The sequence below is a fragment of the Sturnus vulgaris genome, chromosome 11 (assembly GCF_052056855.1).
Source record: "Sturnus vulgaris isolate bStuVul1 chromosome 11, bStuVul1.hap1, whole genome shotgun sequence".
In the NCBI taxonomy this organism is placed as follows: Eukaryota; Metazoa; Chordata; class Aves; order Passeriformes; family Sturnidae; genus Sturnus; species Sturnus vulgaris.
Genome location: NC_142253.1, coordinates 17,298,034 through 17,316,855, shown reverse-complemented (window position 1 = coordinate 17,316,855; position 18,822 = coordinate 17,298,034). Strand labels below are relative to the sequence as shown.

General features: G+C 53.1%; 2 protein-coding genes and 2 long non-coding RNA genes across 4 annotated transcripts; all 4 read right to left on the bottom strand.

Moving 5' to 3' along the window:
• LOC148222512 (E3 ubiquitin-protein ligase PHF7-like) lies at positions 1-3,167 on the bottom strand. The gene is made up of 10 exons (XM_088171773.1): positions 3,125-3,167; positions 2,707-2,798; positions 2,520-2,621; positions 2,115-2,239; positions 1,877-2,039; positions 1,680-1,790; positions 1,354-1,463; positions 1,083-1,201; positions 539-926; positions 1-394 (listed from the first exon to the last, which is right to left on the bottom strand). Exons 1-10 carry the CDS (start codon positions 3,165-3,167, stop codon positions 1-3), a joined length of 1,647 nt encoding a protein of 548 aa, XP_088027899.1.
• Positions 3,168-6,053: 2,886 nt separating this feature from the next.
• On the bottom strand, positions 6,054-7,427 carry LOC148222511 (uncharacterized). Its single transcript, XR_015805926.1, has 3 exons — positions 7,207-7,427; positions 6,429-6,510; positions 6,054-6,210 (listed from the first exon to the last, which is right to left on the bottom strand). It is a non-coding gene; the product is annotated as an uncharacterized LOC148222511 (long non-coding RNA).
• A 1,717-nt stretch (positions 7,428-9,144) lies between these two features.
• Positions 9,145-12,890, bottom strand: LOC148222510 (E3 ubiquitin-protein ligase PHF7-like). The gene is made up of 11 exons (XM_088171195.1): positions 12,848-12,890; positions 12,430-12,521; positions 12,243-12,344; positions 11,838-11,962; positions 11,599-11,761; positions 11,406-11,512; positions 11,076-11,189; positions 10,805-10,923; positions 10,093-10,646; positions 9,675-9,960; positions 9,145-9,324 (listed from the first exon to the last, which is right to left on the bottom strand). The coding sequence occupies exons 1-10, from the start codon at positions 12,888-12,890 to the stop codon at positions 9,721-9,723; spliced, it is 1,659 nt and encodes a 552-aa protein (XP_088027321.1). The 3' UTR covers positions 9,145-9,324; positions 9,675-9,720.
• A 2,873-nt stretch (positions 12,891-15,763) lies between these two features.
• On the bottom strand, positions 15,764-18,060 carry LOC148222509 (uncharacterized). Its single transcript, XR_015805925.1, has 3 exons — positions 16,917-18,060; positions 16,139-16,220; positions 15,764-15,920 (listed from the first exon to the last, which is right to left on the bottom strand). It is a non-coding gene; the product is annotated as an uncharacterized LOC148222509 (long non-coding RNA).
• Between the last annotated feature and the right edge of the window lie 762 nt (positions 18,061-18,822).

Below are 18,822 nucleotides of genomic sequence, written 5' to 3'. Positions count from 1 at the left end.
CTACATGCTGCTGTTTGTGGTCCAAGTTGAGGCCCGACGTCGCTGGCGGGAGCGGTTGCACCTGCGCGACGTCCCCGACGGTGTCCCCCTGCGCCTGGGCCTGTCAGCCCTTGCTGCTCTTCTCCTGCTCCTGTCCTGGTGACTCCTGGACCGGACGGGTCCATTCGAGGCCTGACGTGGCAGGCGGGAGCGGCTGCGTCTGGGGGACGTCCCTGATGGTGTCACTGTTCGCCTGGGCCTCTGGGCCCTCGATGTTGTCCTGGGGCTCCTGTCACGGCGACTCCTGGACCGGACAGGCGGACTCTGGGCCCGACGTGGCAGGCGGGAGCGGCTGGGCCTGGGTGACGTCCCTGACGTCCCTGATGGTGTCACTGTTCGCCTGGGCCTCTGGGCCCTCGATGTTGTCCTGGGGCTCCTGTCACGGCGACTCCTGGACCGGACAGGCGGACTCTGGGCCCGACGTGGCAGGCGGGAGCGGCTGTGTCCGGGCAATTCCCGTGATGATGCCCCTCTTTGCCTGGGCCTCTCAGCCCTTGGCTTTGTCCTGCTGCTCCTGGCACGGCGGCTCCTTGAGCGGACGGGTCGGTTTGGGGCCTGACCTTGCTGGCGAGAGCGGTTCCGCCTGCGGTCAGGCCCAGCACGTCTGGAATGGACCCTGTCCTCAGGGCCTGTGGAGCTGCTGTATGTTGGCCTGAATGTTCTTGGGCTGTTGGTGTCTGGGGAGGAAGGTGGCAGCAACTGCTGCTCTGCTGCGCACTGGCGGCTCCTGCACGTGTGGTTCTCTGGAGACTGGGGAGCCAGACCCGATGGCACTGGGCTGTGGGAGCTGGGGCTGATGGCCCCTGATTCTGGGGAGCCATGAGAAGGCTCCAGTCCTGGCTGACTGCTCAGGCTGGGGCCATTCAGCTCCGGCTCATCCCTGGAGGCTGTAAGGGCACGCAGGAATGTCAGAAGCCCCCCAGGCCCAAGGCAGGCCAGGCCAGAGCTGCACCCCCAGCTCTCCAGAAGCAGACAGGCTCTGCCAAGCCCACCCTGGGCACCACCTCCCCACCCCAGGAACACCCAGGTGCTTTTCCACATACCTGTGCCGAGACCAGCACAGCTGTCACACTCCCAGCTTTCTATGCAGTTTGTCAGGCCAGAGCAGCGCCTGTGGGTGCCCTCAGCAGCACAGGAGGAGCAGAGGAGCAGTTCCCAGGGCCTGGGGAAGCAAATGGGTACATGGCTCTGAAGACAAAATGCCCACAGCACAGGATTGTCCAGCCAAGCTCTTCTGGTTCTTTCCGCGCAGAGCCCTTGCTGACACAATGCGCTGATTCTCTGCAGAGCCTCGCGTGGAGCTTCCCAACTTACCCCTCTTCCTCTGCCTCTTCCCTGCCTCCTGGGTAAAGGCATTCCCGGGCATTGCACTGGCTGTGCCTCTCTCCTAGATCTGCAAAGGCGTCGTTGTCCTCCCATGTTGGCTGTCTGAAGGAGAAATGAAAAGCTGATGAGTTGCTACTGCCCTGCCCTCTTGGAGGTAACAGGGTGTCCCCGCCCTTCCTCCAGTGCTTTTCCAAGTCATCCATGAAGCTGAAGTCCAGACTCATGGGTCTGTCCAGGGCCAGGTGTGCTGGGGCAGGGCCTGACACAGCACTGCACTTGCGGCCTCCTGTCTTGTGGGCCAGGGAGAAGGACACAAACCTGAGAGGAACTCGGATGCCCATGACGAACATTTGGACAAGGAATTCCTGACGGTCTCTGCACAGGGGGCACTGGAAGGATAAAAGGCCAGCACGCATGGCCTGTCCCTGCAGGGCAAACAGAAGCAGTGTGAGCGAGGCCCTGCTGCTGCTGAGCACCTGCTGTGCCCCGGGGCTGAGGCCACGGCTCCTACCTGGATGCAGTCCCTATGGAACCAGGCCCTTGTGCACGCTGGGCACACCAGTGTTCCATAGGACATTCCATCCTCCACAGGCTCCATGCAGATGGGGCATTCAGTGCCTGGCTCTGGAGTCGCCTGCACGTCCTGCTCTGGACGGTGCTCAGAGCAGTAGGACCTGGGGCAAAGGGATGGGCAAAATGAGAAATGCTGGATCCCTCACCACGGGTGGCCAGAAGTGAGGAGGACGTACCTGTGTGGACTAATGTACAGATTGACACAGCCGCCCTCCTTGGCACAGGGCAGGTGGAACCATCTGCCGCAGTTTTCCTCGCAGCACAAGATGGTGGCCCCGCTCTGGCCACAGACACAGCAGTGCTGGAAAGAGCCAAGCAGCCTCATCAGTGGCAGCCTCGGGGCCTCCCCAGGCAGCCCCACGGCTGCGGGCAGGGCACAGGATGGGGCAGCTGCTGGGTCTCAGCCCACAGGGCTGCCTGCTGCAGGAGGCTCCTGTGCCAGAGCCTGCGTGGAGCTGCTGGGAGCCAGGCTTTGTCCCACAGCTGGCTGGAAGGGCCGGCCTTTCTCTCCTGGTGTCTGGGTTAAGCTCAGACAAACCTCGCCTGGCACAAATCTCCCTGCTCTTTTGTCAGGCTCTCACCTCCTTTGCCGCCCGCCTGACTGCAAGTTGGATATCTCGAGGGAGAAAGCCCATGAGTCCAACACGTTCATTATCTTGTCGAGAAAGCAGAGTAGCAAAATACTGCAGAAAAGGGAATGAGCAGATAAGGAGAGAGTGGCAGGGACCTCCCATTGCAGAGCTGGAGACAGATCCCAGAGCATCTCACCAGGCAGAACACGTGGGCACAGAGCCCGAACTTCTCCAGTTTCTTGCCACAGATGTCCGGGTCAGCCTGTGTGCGGTGACACAGCATGCATGCTGCAGGGGACAGAGCCAATGGCACGGGCCATGAGCACCTCTGCAGGGCTCTTAGCCTGCAGCATGGGCCCCAAGGGCCGCTCTGGCCCCGCCTGCCTGATGGGCAGGGCTGCAGGCCTTGCAGAGCAGGGGCCACGGTGGGCACGGCTGCCCCAAGAGCTGCGCCCTGGCCCAGCTGGGCCCCGCCTGGGGAGGAAGGAGGCTCCCAGCCTGAGAGGCTCCCATGGCTGAGCAGCTCCTGCCTCTCCCTGCCTCTGCTCTGGGCCCCACGCTGGCTGCCCCAGGAGCCCCTGGGCCAGACTGTGGGAGGGTTGCTGTACCCTCACCTGGCTCCTTGGAATCAGGGCCCTCCTGCTGCCTGCTGGACATGGTTCAGGTCAGCAGTGAGTCCTTGTGCAGGAACTGCACAGTCTTATCCTTGTGCTCGTCCTCTCTCTGTGGGGGAGAAAGAAGAGTGTGGGGAGTTTACAGAACAGGCCCAGAGGCACGAGGGCACAACTCCCTGGTCAGCCCTGCGTGAGCCCTGCTCCTGTCCGCCTCCTCCTCTCGTTGTGGCCTTGAGGAACGCTGCTGTCTCCTCTGGATCCCTCGGGTCCTTGGGCAGCCGCGTCCCTGCTCGGCCTTCTCCTCCCGCCGTCAGGTCACACTGACACACGGCCTGAGCCCAGCGTTGCCTTTTGTGCCCTTGGTCGCACAGGTCACAATGGCCACAGTGACATCACAATCGTGCACCCACAATCGGGTCAGGCGTGGCCCCAGCTCCTTGGCAACCACTTATTTCAGCCCCCTTGGGAGCCCAGGTTCCGAGATGGCTGCGGGCTTTTGGTCAGAAGGGAACCAGGGCAGGGAGTCCTGCAGCAAGAGCTGTTCAAGCACTGCCGCTCCAGGGCTCCGGTCCCGGCCAAGGGAAATCTCTGCTCCTGCCGCTGGCAGTCAGTTGCCCAGAGAGCTTGTGTGGAGTCTCTTGCACTGGAAAAATTTCAAATCCGGCTCTAGGTGATCTGATGTTCTCCTCAAGACCTGCCTGGAGTAATCTCCGATCAACTTGAATTGATGCAGATGCTGATCACCGTTGGGAATGGGAGATAAAGCTGGAGACCACCACTGCTGCCTCCCAACCTCAATTTTCCTGTCATCCTATGAACTAACAACTTTGACACTTCATATTAAATGAAAAAATTGGTATTCATCTCCTGAGAAACGTCATCTTTTGAACTGACTCAATGGAGACCCAGAGAATTCAATTGGGTTTTTCTGTGTATGTCTGACTGGAGAGCTTGCAACAGTCCTCCACTCACAAGTCAAACGCAGCAGCAGGATGCTTTTCCCACAGTAAAGGGACTTTGCCAGTTTGCTCCGTGCTCTCCTACTGGCAAATACACTGGAAAACAATCAAGAAGAGAAGCACAAACAGTTCTTGTAGACTTTTCTCATTTCTGTCATTGCAAACATGCTTCTGGAAGTCTAGAATCATTGACTTCTAGAACAGTCAGTGGTATCCCTGGGGAACAGGGCTAGGGCTGACAAGAAGGGACACCCTGCACCTGCCGGATGCTGGGGCAGCAGGAGTTCATCCATTTTCCTGTCTCCATGGGAGAGCCACCTTGGGTGGAAAACAATGCCTTCACTGAACTAGGAGGGAGGCACAGCTGGTGCAATGCCAGGGAGTGCCTTTAGTCAGGAGGCAGGGAGGAGGCAGAGGAAGAGGGGTAAGCTGGGGAGCTGCAGCTGGGGCTCTGCAGGGAACCCATTTCTCAGCAAGGGCTCAAAGCAGAAGGAGCCAGAAGAGCTTGGCCAGACAATCCCGAGCTGTGGACACTTTGTCCTCAGCTCCAGGAACCCGTTTGCAAGTCCAGGCCGTGGGAACTGCTCCAGTGTTGCTCTCATAAGTGACACATAGACACAGAGCTAGCTACCCGCTCCTTCCCAAGCCTGTTCAGCACTGGACAGCAGGACACAGGAAAATGTTCTCTTCACTACACGATCTAATTATTGAAAGTCCTCCAAAGAAGCAACTCACATTCAAAGGATACACACAAAATCCCCCAAACCATGGTAGCAACCTTGAAATGACACAAGAAACATCTGCCTATTCAGAAACACAGGCTAAGTCTTTTGGCCAATACTTTATCCTATTAGATCCCTGAAAGGATTTCAAAAGTAACAGTGTTTGGGAACTTCTTCATTAAACAAACAGGAAATGCTGCTGATCTCTAAAAGAAGATTTATTAGTTTGTTTTCACGTTCCTTTCGGCAACCTTATACTTCCTTTACCATTAGGGAAAATAAAGAAAATCTAATCTAAATCTAAAATCTGTAATTCTTAGGAGAAGTTTAAGAAGTTTAAGAATTCACTGTTTGTCTCAAAGACCCAGTTGAGGGTACAGCAGCCCTCCCACAGCCTGGCCCAGGGGCTCCTGGGGCAGCCAGCGTGGGGCCCAGAGCAGAGGCAGGGAGAGGCAGGAGCTGCTCAGCCATGGGAGCCTCTCAGGCTGGGAGCCTCCTTCCTCCCCAGACGGGGCCCAGCTGGGCCAGGGCGCAGCTCTTGGGGCAGCCGTGCCCACCGTGGCCCCTGCTCTGCAAGGCCTGCAGCCCTGCCCATCAGGCAGGCGGGGCCAGAGCGGCCCTTGGGGCCCATGCTGCAGGCTAAGAGCCCTGCAGAGGTGCTCATGGCCCGTGCCATTGGCTCTGTCCCCTGCAGCATGCATGCTGTGTCACCGCACACAGGCTGACCCATGTGCTCCCCCAGGCCCTGGCAACTGCTCCTGTGCTGCTCCTGCCCTGCCCAGGGCACCCACGGGCGCTGCTCGGGCCTGGCAGTGACCAGAACCAGCTGGGACGGTGACAGCTCTGCTGCTCTGGGCGCGGCCAGCACGCAAAGCAGCCGCGTGCCCCTGGGCCGGGGCAGCGTCCCGGTCGGCCTTGGCACAGCCCGTGCGCTCCTGGAGGGCTGGGGGCACTGCTCCGGCCTGGCCTGGGGGGCCCTTGACATTCCTGATTCCCCTGACAGCCCCCAGGCAGGAGCCAGAGCTCAATGGCCCCAGCCTGGCTGCACAGTCAGGGCTGGAGCCTTCCCGTGGCTGCCCAGAACCCGACACCATCAGCCCCAGCTCGGAAACACTGCCTCTCCTGGGCCTGCCGCTATGTTTCCCTCTTAGATCCTTGAATGGATTATAAAAATAGCTTTGACATCTTCTTCAAGGAACACACATGACAAGCTTCTAATCGCTTAAATGTTTATTAGTATGCTTTCGCTTTCGTTTTGGCATCCTTATGCTTCCTTCAGCATTCTGGTCAATCATAAAAATCTAACATCTTCTTAGGAGAAGTTTCTGAATCCACTATTAGGAGAAGTCTCTAAATTCACTGTCTTGCTTAAACACTTCCTTTACATATCGTTAAGTAGCTGCTCCTGTAACATACAGAGATGTAGTGGTTTACCTGAGTTGACATCACAACATGATGTTATGCAAAATAATAGATGAAAAACCTTATATTCCCTCGTAATTACAGAGTTTCAGGCTCGTCTGACGGACCTGAATTCATTTTGCATGCACTTTCATGGCCGTGCTCCCTCCCCATGCTCAGCTTTCAGCCACAGTTACCTGGGAACTGACCTTACATACTCACCTCAAGCAATAATCTACATCTGTCTTCCCAACGCTATATTCTTCACTAAGCTCTACAGATCTACAAAATATCTTTGGGTCCTCTGCACAAAACAAAGAAGCAAGGAATAAGGTTAAACACTGCTGATTATGCTGCTGCTTCCAGCACACGTGTACGAACAACACAGCAATAAAGTCAGATATTTTCTTCACATCCTTCCTATTCTCTTGCCCCCCACCACGCATTGGCTCCAACAGCAATGCTCTGTACTGCAGCCTGGTGTCCTGAGAAACATGAAAGGCAGCAGCAGTTCTCCTGAACCTGCTGAAATTTAAATTGCAGTGGAATATCAGCTCTTGCATTAAAAGCTCAGCACCAGGATCCCACATCTTCCCCCACAACTGATGCCTGCTGAGGAATGAGATCTCCATTTTAATTCCCTGTCTAAAGCAGATTGACTGGAAGAGTGCAGGGCAGTAACTGTATGAACACAGCAATGCATTTCATCAGAGGCATCTAATAAGTCTCAAGAACATCATTTCAGCCTGTCTTAAGATGATATTCCACACAATGTAACAAGCAATTGTTTTGGTGGCCTGTGGAAGTTTTTGGGACTGCGTATGTTTCCTTTTGTTGTTGTTGTCTTTGTTTTGAAATACAAAAGTCACTGGATTCAGAAGAGAAAACCCCACATTTATAAGCACGAAAACCACACGGACCTATGTGGCTGACAAGAGCACTCAGCGTTCCTAATGGTAACACCAGAAAGACAGGAAAAATGTAGAGATGTCATACATACCTGAAAGGATCCAAAATGTCTAGGTAACCTGTCAAGTGACTATTTTTTTGTAATCTCTCGAAGTCCAGCTATCTATTAGGCAATTACCTAAAAAAAAAGAAAGCCAGAAAGCTGCTCAGCCTTTATTTTACCAGGTCTTTCTCCCAGGATTCTACCACAACTTCGACCACAAGGAAGGATGGCAAATTTGGACTCCAAAACATTCCTAATCAGGCAGCATTTTTCATCCTCCACGCTGAATTCCAGTAAGAGTTTAAAAGGAAAAAAAATACAAAAGATGGTGAGAAAGTTCTACTGTAATTCCTAGGTGTTCACCACCTATGGAAGGGAAGGAAACTAGAATTTTCTCGTATGGTAAAGAAAGAAACCTAGACAAGTACAAAGGGATTGTAGCATCCTAAAAGGTGCTGTCAAATTCCATGAGCACGAGTTAGAGCTGTAGTGCTTCAGAGCAATGGTATCCATTGAAAAGCTTGATCCCATAGGAACCAAATAGAGTCTTCTAGTAAAAAAAAACCCTTTGTAAAAGAAAACTGACTGTGCCTTTGCCTTTTGGCAAAAATCACTTTGAACTTGGTCAAACCAAAACGACCCAGTTCATTTCTTGTGCTCAACTTCTCTCTTTCCATGTTGCACTTCACACCAAGTGGGCTGCTGGGAGGTTTCACCCTGTGCAGCTCAAATGGTTTTCCAAGATGACTGTCATTGCTCAGAGGTGTGCAATGTCACTTTCCCATCCCCTGAGTGCTGCTGGTAATATTCCCACAGCATCCAACTGCTACAGGCAAGTAGACAACAAATACAAATGGAACTTGCATTTCTTGGTCCTTTTCAATTCCTGACGTCTCAGGCTCTTCATCAGCCTCAAAACGGCTCTCTTGGAAATGTCCATCCTCTTGCCATGTGACTTTTCCCGGTTTTATTGTTCCAAGTAGATAAGGCTCTGCAATAACAGCACCAAAAAAGAAAAAAAAGCCCAAAGCAGGTTATCTCTCTACTTGCCAGGAAAACTTCCTCCTTTCTAGTGAAATACTTCCACTGGAGAAGACAGATTTAGGAAGGACACAATCTTCTCCTCCCACATTCTCTGAGCTGTATCTCTGCTCCAGTATTTTACACTTTGTTCTACGGTTCCCTTATGTATTCTTTAACATTTCACATTGCATTCAGAAGACACTGAATACCTCCTGAATTCAGCAGGAGTGTGGGGGGCTTGTTGCTCTGGGTGGTTGCATTGGGGTTTTTAGTATTTTGGAAAACTTCACATGTTGTTTGTTTCTATCTTACGTGACGGTGACTGGATTCAATATTCTTTCATCTTCATTTCATAAGTGTCTCATTTTATCTCAGGTGAGCACACCCCAATGGTCATGTGTCATTCTGATTCCATTTTCTCAAGGTCCAAGCATAGAATTCAGTAACAAATAGAATGCTCATGGATCTTGGGGTCAACTCCAGGATTTTGCTCCTCCCTACACATTAACACACCTTTTCTTTAAAATCTTCTTGGGTTCTATGAAACTTGATATGACTGGTGTGTCACCTTTTCCCTGTTTGAGAAATGTAGGGGATGACAACAAGCTTTCCCACCACTCTGAAAAAGCCCCAAAACCTTCTCAGAGCGTGCCTTTCAAAATTCCTGAGATGCAACCATGAGTTACTTCTCATTCGTCTACCACAGCCACGGCAAGTAGAATTGAGGATCAAAAGGTTTCTGCCTAATTACTGCCTTCTGCTGCTGAAAATCCCCTGGATCCTGCCCTTCTTTACACCACATTGCTCTACAGTGCCTGCCAGAAGCTCTTTCTTAGCAATGGCACTGTTAGAAGGGTTCTGCTGTTACCTTCTTTGGCGCCCGGCTCCTCGGTGTCCCTAAAGAAGGAAAACATGAAAGCACTCGACTCCTGAGCCAGGCTGCTCACAGGCAAAGGTCCCAAATGGTCATCTGGGGCAGAGTCCTGCGCATCCTCTGTGTCCCAGGCTATTTCCACAGTCTTGTCCGGTTTGTTCTTTGAAGGTCCAAGCAAGTCGTTTAAAACAGCAGCAATATCATCATTGATTTCTTCAGAAAGTTAAGGCAGTGTCTCACTCTCTTCTTTCTTCTTCCTTTTGGCTTTACTGAAATGAGATTGGCCAAGGATAGCAACACAGCACACGTCCTTCCCAAAGACAGTTTCCCTAAGAGCAGCCTCACTCTTCATGTCTCCCTAAACACATCCAAGTCAATTAAGGAGTTATTCACATTCAAGGGAAAGCAGAGGGGAAACATCTGAGGTTGGAGTCTAAAGGCAGGAAGCAGCGTCCTTTATAATTAGCCACATCCTTCAGTGGCTTGTTACTTAATACATGGGAACATAGAAATCAAGGTACTTAGCACAGACTTCTTTCCCGCCAATAGAAATGTCGAGAGCTAACAGGGTTTTCTCAGAGCCCTGCAAATCTCAAATGCCTGAATTGACCGTTCTCACCTTCACTTACGGCAGCGAACAGACAGACTAGAAAGAAGAGATGACACTACATGCTGCTGTTTGTGGTCCAAGTTGAGGCCCGACGTCGCTGGCGGGAGCGGTTGCTCCTGCGCGACGTCCCCGACGGTGTCCCCCTGCGCCTGGGCCTGTCAGCCCTTGCTGCTCTTCTCCTGCTCCTGTCCTGGTGACTCCTGGACCGGACGGGTCCATTCGAGGCCTGACGTGGCAGGCGGGAGCGGCTGCGTCTGGGGGACGTCCCTGATGGTGTCACTGTTCGCCTGGGCCTCTGGGCCCTCGATGTTGTCCTGGGGCTCCTGTCACGGTGACTCCTGGACCGGACAGGCGGACTCTGGGCTGGACGTGGCAGGCGGGAGCAGCTGGGCCTGGGTGACGTCCCTGACGTCCCTGATGGTGTCACTGTTCGCCTGGGCCTCTGGACCCTTGATGCTCTCCTGGTCCTCCTGTCCTGGCAACTCCTGGACCGGACAGGCGGACTCTGGGCCCGACGTGGCAGGCGGGAGCGGCTGCGTCCGGGCAATTCCCGTGATGATGCCCCTCTTTGCCTGGGCCTCTCAGCCCTTGGCTTTGTCCTGCTGCTCCTGGCACGGCGGCTCCTTGAGCGGACGGGTCGATTTGGGGCCTGACCTTGCTGGCGAGAGCGGTTCCGCCTGCGGTCAGGCCCAGCACGTCTGGAATGGACCCTGTCCTCAGGGCCTGTGGAGCTGCTGTATGTTGGCCTGAATGTTCTTGGGCTGTTGGTGTCTGGGGAGGAAGGTGGCAGCAACTGCTGCTCTGCTGCGCATCGGCAGCTCCTGCACGTGTGGTTCTCTGGAGATTGAGGAGCCAGATCCGATGGCACTGGGCTGTGGGAGCTGGGGCTGATGGCCCCTGATTCTGGGGAGCCATGAGAAGGCTCCAGTCCTGGCTGACTGCTCAGGCTGGGGCCATTCAGCTCCGGCTCATCCCTGGAGGCTGTAAGGGCACGCAGGAATGTCAGAAGCCCCCCAGGCCCAAGGCAGGCCAGGCCAGAGCTGCACCGCCAGCTCTCCAGGAGCAGACAGGCTCTGCCAAGCCCAGCCTGGGCACCACCTCCCCCCACCCCAGGAACACCCAGGTGCTTTTCCACATACCTGTGCCGAGACCAGCACAGCTGTCACACTCCCAGCTTTCTATGCAGTTTGTCAGGCCAGAGCAGCGCCTGTGGGTGCCCTCAGCAGCACAGGAGGAGCAGAGGAGCAGTTCCCAGGGCCTGGGAAAGCAAATGGGTACATGGCTCTGAAGACAAAATGCCCACAGCACAGGATTGTCCAGCCAAGCTCTTCTGGTTCTTTCCGCGCAGAGCCCTTGCTGACACAATGCGCTGATTCTCTGCAGAGCCTCGCGTGGAGCTTCCCAACTTACCCCTCTTCCTCTGCCTCTTCCCTGCCTCCTGGGTAAAGGCATTCCCGGGCATTGCACTGGCTGTGCCTCTCTCCTAGATCTGCAAAGGCGTCGTTGTCCTCCCATGTTGGCAGTCTGAAGGAGAAATGAAAAGCTGATGAGTTGCTACTGCCCTGCCCTCTTGGAGGTAACAGGGTGTCCCCGCCCTTCCTCCAGTGCTTTTCCAAGTCATCCATGAAGCTGAAGCCCATGCTCGTGGGTCTGTCCAGGGCCAGGTGTGCTGGGGCAGGGCCTGACACAGCACTGCACTTGCGGCCTCCTGTCTTGTGGGCCGGGGAGAAGGACACAAACCTGAGAGGAACTCGGATCCCCATCATGAACATTTGGACAAGGAATTCCTGACGGTCTCTGCACAGGGGGCACTGGAAGGATAAAAGGCCAGCACGCATGGCCTGTCCCTGCAGGGCAAACAGAAGCAGTGTGAGCGAGGCCCTGCTGCTGCTGAGCACCTGCTGAGCTCTGGGGCTGAGGCCATGGCTCCTACCTGGATGCAGTCCCTGTGGAACCAGGCCCTTGTGCACGCTGGGCACACCAGTGTTCCATAGGACATTCCGTCCTCCACAGGCTCCATGCAGATGGGGCATTCAGTGCCTGGCTCTGGAGTCGCCTGCACGTCCTGCTCTGGACGGTGCTCAGAGCAGTAGGACCTGGGGGCAAAGGGATGGGCAAAATGAGAAATGCTGGATCCCTCACCACGGGTGGCCAGAAGTGAGGAGGACGTACCTGTGTGGACTAATGTACTGATTGACACAGCCGCCCTCCTTGGCACAGGGCAGGTGGAACCATCTGCCGCAGTTTTCCTTGCAGCACAAGATGGTGGCCCCGCTCTGGCCACAGACACAGCAGTGCTGGAAAGAGCCAAGCAGCCTCATCAGTGGCAGCCTCGGGGCCTCCCCAGGCAGCCCCACGGCTGCGGGCAGGGCACAGGATGGGGCAGCTGCTGGGTCTCAGCCCACAGGGCTGCCTGCTGCAGGAGGCTCCTGTGCCAGAGCCTGCGTGGAGCTGCTGGGAGCCAGGCTTTGTCCCACAGCTGGCTGGAAGGGCCGGACTTTCTCTCCTGGTGTCTGGGTTAAGCTCAGACAAACCTCGCCTGGCACAAATCTCCCTGCTCTTTTGTCAGGCTCTCACCTCCTTTGCCGCCCGCCTGACTGCAAGTTGGATATCTCGAGGGAGAAAGCCCATGAGTCCAACACGTTTCTTGCCTTGTTGAAGAATTAGAGTAGCAAAATACTGCAGAAAAGGGAATGAGCAGATAAGGAGAGAGTGGCAGGGACCTCCCATTGCAGAGCTGGAGACAGATCCCAGAGCATCTCACCAGGCAGAACACGTGGGCACAGAGCCCGAACTTCTCCAGTTTCTTGCCACAGATGTCCGGGTCAGCCTGTGTGCGGTGACACAGCATGCATGCTGCAGGGGACAGAGCCAATGGCACGGGCCATGAGCACCTCTGCAGGGCTCTTAGCCTGCAGCATGGGCCCCAAGGGCCGCTCTGGCCCCGCCTGCCTGATGGGCAGGGCTGCAGGCCTTGCAGAGCAGGGGCCACGGTGGGCACGGCTGCCCCAAGAGCTGCGCCCTGGCCCAGCTGGGCCCCGCCTGGGGAGGAAGGAGGCTCCCAGCCTGAGAGGCTCCCATGGCTGAGCAGCTCCTGCCTCTCCCTGCCTCTGCTCTGGGCCCCACGCTGGCTGCCCCAGGAGCCCCTGGGCCAGACTGTGGGAGGGTTGCTGTACCCTCACCTGGCTCCTTGGCATCAGGGCCCTCCTGCTTCCTGCTGGACATGGTTCGGGTCAGCAGTGAGTCCTTGTGCAGGAACTGCACAGTCTTATCCTTGTGCTCGTCCTCTCTCTGTGGGGGAGAAAGAAGAATGTGGGGAGTTTACAGAACAGGCCCAGAGGCACGAGGGCACGACTCCCTGGTCAGCCCTGCGTGAGCCCTGCTCCTGTCCGCCTCCTCCTCTCGTTGTGGCCTTGAGGAACGCTGCTGTCTCCTCTGGATCCCTCGGGTCCTTGGGCAGCCGCGTCCCTGCTCGGCCTTCTCCTCCCGCCGTCAGGTCGCACTGACACACGGCCTGAGCCCAGCGTTGCCTTTTGTGCCCTTGGTCGCACAGGTCACAATGGCCACAGTGACATCACAATCGTGCACCCACAATCGGGTCAGGCGTGGCCCCAGCTCCTTGGCAACCACTTATTTCAGCCCCCTTGGGAGCCCAGGTTCCGAGATGGCTGCGGGCTTTTGGTCAGAAGGGAACCAGGACAGGGAGTCCTGCAGCAAGAGCTGTTCAAGCACTGCCGCTCCAGGGCTCCGGTCCCGGCCAAGGGAAATCTCTGCTCCTGCCGCTGGCAGTCAGTTGCCCAGAGAGCTTGTGTGGAGTCTCTTGCACTGGAAAAATTTCAAATCCGGCTCTAGGTGATCTGATGTTTTCCTCAAGACCTGCCTGGAGTAATCTCCGATCAACTTGAATTGATGCAGATGCTGATCACCGTTGGGAACGGGAGATAAAGCTGGAGACCACCACTGCTGCCTCCCAACCTCAATTTTCCTGTCATCCTATGAACTAACAACTTTGGCACTTCATATTAAATGAAAAAATTGGTATTAATCTCCTGAGAAACGTCATCTTTTAAACTGACTCAGTGGAAACCCAGAGAATTCAATTGGGTTTTTCTGTGTATGTCTGACTGGAGAGCTTGCAACAGTCCTCCACTCACAAGTCAAACGCAGCAGCAGGATGCTTTTCCCACAGTAAAGGGACTTTGCCAGTTTGCTCCGTGCTCTCCTACTGGCAAATACACTGGAAAACAATCAAGAAGAGAAGCACAAACAGTTCTTGTAGACTTTTCTCATTTCTGTCATTGCAAACATGCTTCTGGAAGTCTAGAATCATTGACTTCTAGAACAGTCAGTGGTATCCCTGGGGAACAGGGCTAGGGCTGACAAGAAGGGACACCCTGCACCTGCCGGATGCTGGGGCAGCAGGAGTTCATCCATTTTCCTGTCTCCATGGGAGAGCCACCTTGGGTGGAAAACAATGCCTTCACTGAACTAGGAGGGAGGCACAGCTGGTGCAATGCCAGGGAGTGCCTTTAGTCAGGAGGCAGGGAGGAGGCAGAGGAAGAGGGGTAAGCTGGGGAGCTGCAGCTGGGGCTCTGCAGGGAACCCATTTCTCAGCAAGGGCTCAAAGCAGAAGGAGCCAGAAGAGCTTGGCCAGACAATCCCGAGCTGTGGACACTTTGTCCTCAGCTCCAGGAACCCGTTTGCAAGTCCAGGCCGTGGGAACTGCTCCAGTGTTGCTCTCATAAGTGACACATAGACACAGAGCTACCCGCTCCTTCCCAAGCCTGTTCAGCACTGGACAGCAGGACACAGGAAAATGTTCTCTTCACTACACGATCTAATTATTGAAAGTCCTCCAAAGAAGCAACTCACATTCAAAGGATACACACAAAATCCCCCAAACCATGGTAGCAACCTTGAAATGACACAAGAAACATCTGCCTATTCAGAAACACAGGCTAAGTCTTTTGGCCAATACTTTATCCTATTAGATCCCTGAAAGGATTTCAAAAGTAACAGTGTTTGGGAACTTCTTCATGGAACAAACAGGAAATGCTGCTGATCTCTAAAAGAAGATTTATTAGTTTGTTTTCACGTTCCTTTCGGCAACCTTATACTTCCTTTACCATTAGGGAAAATAAAGAAAATCTAATCTAAATCTAAAATCTGTAATTCTTAGGAGAAGTTTAAGAATTCACTGTTTGTCTCAAAGACCCAGTTGAGGGCAAAGCAGCCCTCCAACAGCCTGGCCCAGGGGCTCCTGGGGCAGCCAGCGTGGGGCCCAGAGCAGAGGCAGGGAGAGGCAGGAGCTGCTCAGCCATGGGAGCCTCTCAGGCTGGGAGCCTCCTTCCTCCCCAGGCGGGGCCCAGCTGGGCCAGGGCGCAGCTCTTGGGGCAGCCGTGCCCACCGTGGCCCCTGCTCTGCAAGGCCTGCAGCCCTGCCCATCAGGCAGGCGGGGCCAGAGCGGCCCTTGGGGCCCATGCTGCAGGCTAAGAGCCCTGCAGAGGTGCTCATGGCCCGTGCCGTTGGCTCTGTCCCCTGCAGCATGCATGCTGTGTCACCGCACACAGGCTGACCCATGTGCTCCCCCAGGCCCTGGCAACTGCTCCTGTGCTGCTCCTGCCCTGCCCAGGGCACCCACGGGCGCTGCTCGGGCCTGGCAGTGACCAGAACCAGCTGGGACGGTGACAGCTCTGCTGCTCTGGGCGCGGCCAGCACGCAAAGCAGCCGCGTGCCCCTGGGCCGGGGCAGCGTCCCGGTCGGCCTTGGCACAGCCCGTGCGCTCCTGGAGGGCTGGGGGCTCTGCTCCGGCCTGGCCTGGGGGGCCCTTGACATTCCTGATTCCCCTGACAGCCCCCAGGCAGGAGCCAGAGCTCAATGGCCCCAGCCTGGCTGCACAGTCAGGGCTGGAGCCTTCCCGTGGCTGCCCAGAACCCGACACCATCAGCCCCAGCTCGGAAACACTGCCTCTCCTGGGCCTGCCGCTATGTTTCCCTCTTAGATCCTTGAATGGATTATAAAAATAGCTTTGACATCTTCTTCAAGGAACACACATGACAAGCTTCTAATCGCTTAAATGTTTATTAGTATGCTTTCGCTTTCGTTTTGGCATCCTTATGCTTCCTTCAGCATTCTGGTCAATCATAAAAATCTAACATCTTCTTAGGAGAAGTTTCTGAATCCACTATTAGGAGAAGTCTCTAAATTCACTGTCTTGCTTAAACACTTCCTTTACATATCGTTAAGTAGCTGCTCCTGTAACATACAGAGATGTAGTGGTTTACCTGAGTTGACATCACAACATGATGTTATGCAAAATAATAGATGAAAAACCTTATATTCCCTCGTAATTACAGAGTTTCAGGCTCGTCTGACGGACCTGAATTCATTTTGCATGCACTTTCATGGCCGTGCTCCCTCCCCATGCTCAGCTTTCAGCCACAGTTACCTGGGAACTGACCTTACATACTCACCTCAAGCAATAATCTACATCTGTCTTCCCAACGCTATATTCTTCACTAAGCTCTACAGATCTACAAAATATCTTTGGGTCCTCTGCACAAAACAAAGAAGCAAGGAATAAGGTTAAACACTGCTGATTATGCTGCTGCTTCCAGCACACGTGTACGAACAACACAGCAATAAAGTCAGATATTTTCTTCACATCCTTCCTATTCTCTTGCCCCCCACCACGCATTGGCTCCAACAGCAATGCTCTGTACTGCAGCCTGGTGTCCTGAGAAACATGAAAGGCAGCAGCAGTTCTCCTGAACCTGCTGAAATTTAAATTGCAGTGGAATATCAGCTCTTGCATTAAAAGCTCAGCACCAGGATCCCACATCTTCCCCCACAACTGATGCCTGCTGAGGAATGAGATCTCCATTTTAATTCCCTGTCTAAAGCAGATTGACTGGAAGAGTGCAGGGCAGTAACTGTATGAACACAGCAATGCATTTCATCAGAGGCATCTAATAAGTCTCAAGAACATTATTTCAGCCTGTCTTAAGATGATATTCCACACAATGTAACAAGCAATTGTTTTGGTGGCCTGTGGAAGTTTTTGGGACTGCGTATGTTTCCTTTTGTTGTTGTTGTCTTTGTTTTTAAATACAAAAGTCACTGGATTCAGAAGAGAAAACCCCACATTTATAAGCACGAAAACCACACGGACCTATGTGGCTGACAAGAGCACTCAGCGTTCCTAATGGTAACACCAGAAAGACAGGAAAAATGTAGAGATGTCATACATACCTGAAAGGATCCAAAATGTCTAGGTAACCTGTCAAGTGACTATTTTTTTGTAATCTCTCGAAGTCCAGCTATCTATTAGGCAATTACCTAAAAAAAAAGAAAGCCAGAAAGCTGCTCAGCCTTTATTTTACCAGGTCTTTCTCCCAGGATTCTACCACAACTTCGACCACAAGGAAGGATGGCAAATTTGGACTCCAAAACATTCCTAATCAGGCAGCATTTTTCATCCTCCACGCTGAATTCCAGTCAGAGTTTAAAAGGAAAAAAAAATACAAAAGATGGTGAGAAAGTTCTATTGTAATTCCTAGGTGTTCACCACCTATGGAAGGGAAGGAAACTAGAATTTTCTCGTATGGTAAAGAAAGAAACCTAGACAAGTACAAAGGGATTGTAGCATCCTAAAAGGTGCTGTCAAATTCCATGAGCACGAGTTAGAGCTGTAGTGCTTCAGAGCAATGGTATCCATTGAAAAGCTTGATCCCATAGGAACCAAATAGAGTCTTCTAGTAAAAAAAAACCCTTTGTAAAAGAAAACTGACTGTGCCTTTGCCTTTTGGCAAAAATCACTTTGAACTTGGTCAAACCAAAACGACCCAGTTCATTTCTTGTGCTCAACTTCTCTCTTTCCATGTTGCACTTCACACCAAGTGGGCTGCTGGGAGGTTTCACCCTGTGCAGCTCAAATGGTTTTCCAAGATGACTGTCATTGCTCAGAGGTGTGCAATGTCACTTTCCCATCCCCTGAGTGCTGCTGGTAATATTCCCACAGCATCCAACTGCTACAGGCAAGTAGACAACAAATACAAATGGAACTTGCATTTCTTGGTCCTTTTCAATTCCTGACGTCTCAGGCTCTTCATCAGCCTCAAAACGGCTCTCTTGGAAATGTCCATCCTCTTGCCATGTGACTTTTCCCGGTTTTATTGTTCCAAGTAGATAAGGCTCTGCAATAACAGCACCAAAAAAGAAAAAAAAGCCCAAAGCAGGTTATCTCTCTACTTGCCAGGAAAACTTCCTCCTTTCTAGTGAAATACTTCCACTGGAGAAGACAGATTTAGGAAGGACACAATCTTCTCCTCCCACATTCTCTGAGCTGTATCTCTGCTCCAGTATTTTACACTTTGTTCTACGGTTCCCTTATGTATTCTTTAACATTTCACATTGCATTCAGAAGACACTGAATACCTCCTGAATTCAGCAGGAGTGTGGGGGGCTTGTTGCTCTGGGTGGTTGCATTGGGGTTTTTAGTATTTTGGAAAACTTCACATGTTGTTTGTTTCTATCTTACGTGACAGTGACTGGATTCAATATTCTTTCATCTTCATTTCATAAGTGTCTCATTTTATCTCAGGTGAGCACACCCCAATGGTCATGTGTCATTCTGATTCCATTTTCTCAAGGTCCAAGCATAGAATTCAGTAACAAATAGAATGCTCATGGATCTTGGGGTCAACTCCAGGATTTTGCTCCTCCCTACACATTAACACACCTTTTCTTTAAAATCTTCTTGGGTTCTATGAAACTTGATATGACTGGTGTGTCACCTTTTCCCTGTTTGAGAAATGTAGGGGATGACAACAAGCTTTCCCACCACTCTGAAAAAGCCCCAAAACCTTCTCAGAGCGTGCCTTTCAAAATTCCTGAGATGCAACCATGAGTTACTTCTCATTCGTCTACCACAGCCACGGCAAGTAGAATTGAGGATCAAAAGGTTTCTGCCTAATTACTGCCTTCTGCTGCTGAAAATCCCCTGGATCCTGCCCTTCTTTACACCACATTGCTCTACAGTGCCTGCCAGAAGCTCTTTCTTAGCAATGGCACTGTTAGAAGGGTTCTGCTGTTACCTTCTTTGGCGCCCGGCTCCTCGGTGTCCCTAAAGAAGGAAAACATGAAAGCACTCGACTCC

Excerpts from the sequence above, each read along its gene's own strand:
- LOC148222512 (XM_088171773.1), bottom strand. The coding sequence starts at position 3,167 with ATGTCCAGCAGGCAGCAGGAGGGCCCTGATTCCAAGGAGCCAG. Across the intron at positions 1,791-1,876 it reads TCCATAGGGACTGCATCCAG|GGACAGGCCATGCGTGCTGG; the intron begins GTAGGAGCCGTG and ends TTTGCCCTGCAG. Across the intron at positions 1,202-1,353 it reads GAAGAGGCAGAGGAAGAGGG|GCCCTGGGAACTGCTCCTCT; the intron begins GTAAGTTGGGAA and ends TTGCTTCCCCAG.
- LOC148222510 (XM_088171195.1), bottom strand. The coding sequence starts at position 12,890 with ATGTCCAGCAGGAAGCAGGAGGGCCCTGATGCCAAGGAGCCAG. Across the intron at positions 11,762-11,837 it reads CAGTACATTAGTCCACACAG|GTCCTACTGCTCTGAGCACC; the intron begins GTACGTCCTCCT and ends CTTTGCCCCCAG. Across the intron at positions 11,513-11,598 it reads TCCACAGGGACTGCATCCAG|GGACAGGCCATGCGTGCTGG; the intron begins GTAGGAGCCATG and ends TTTGCCCTGCAG.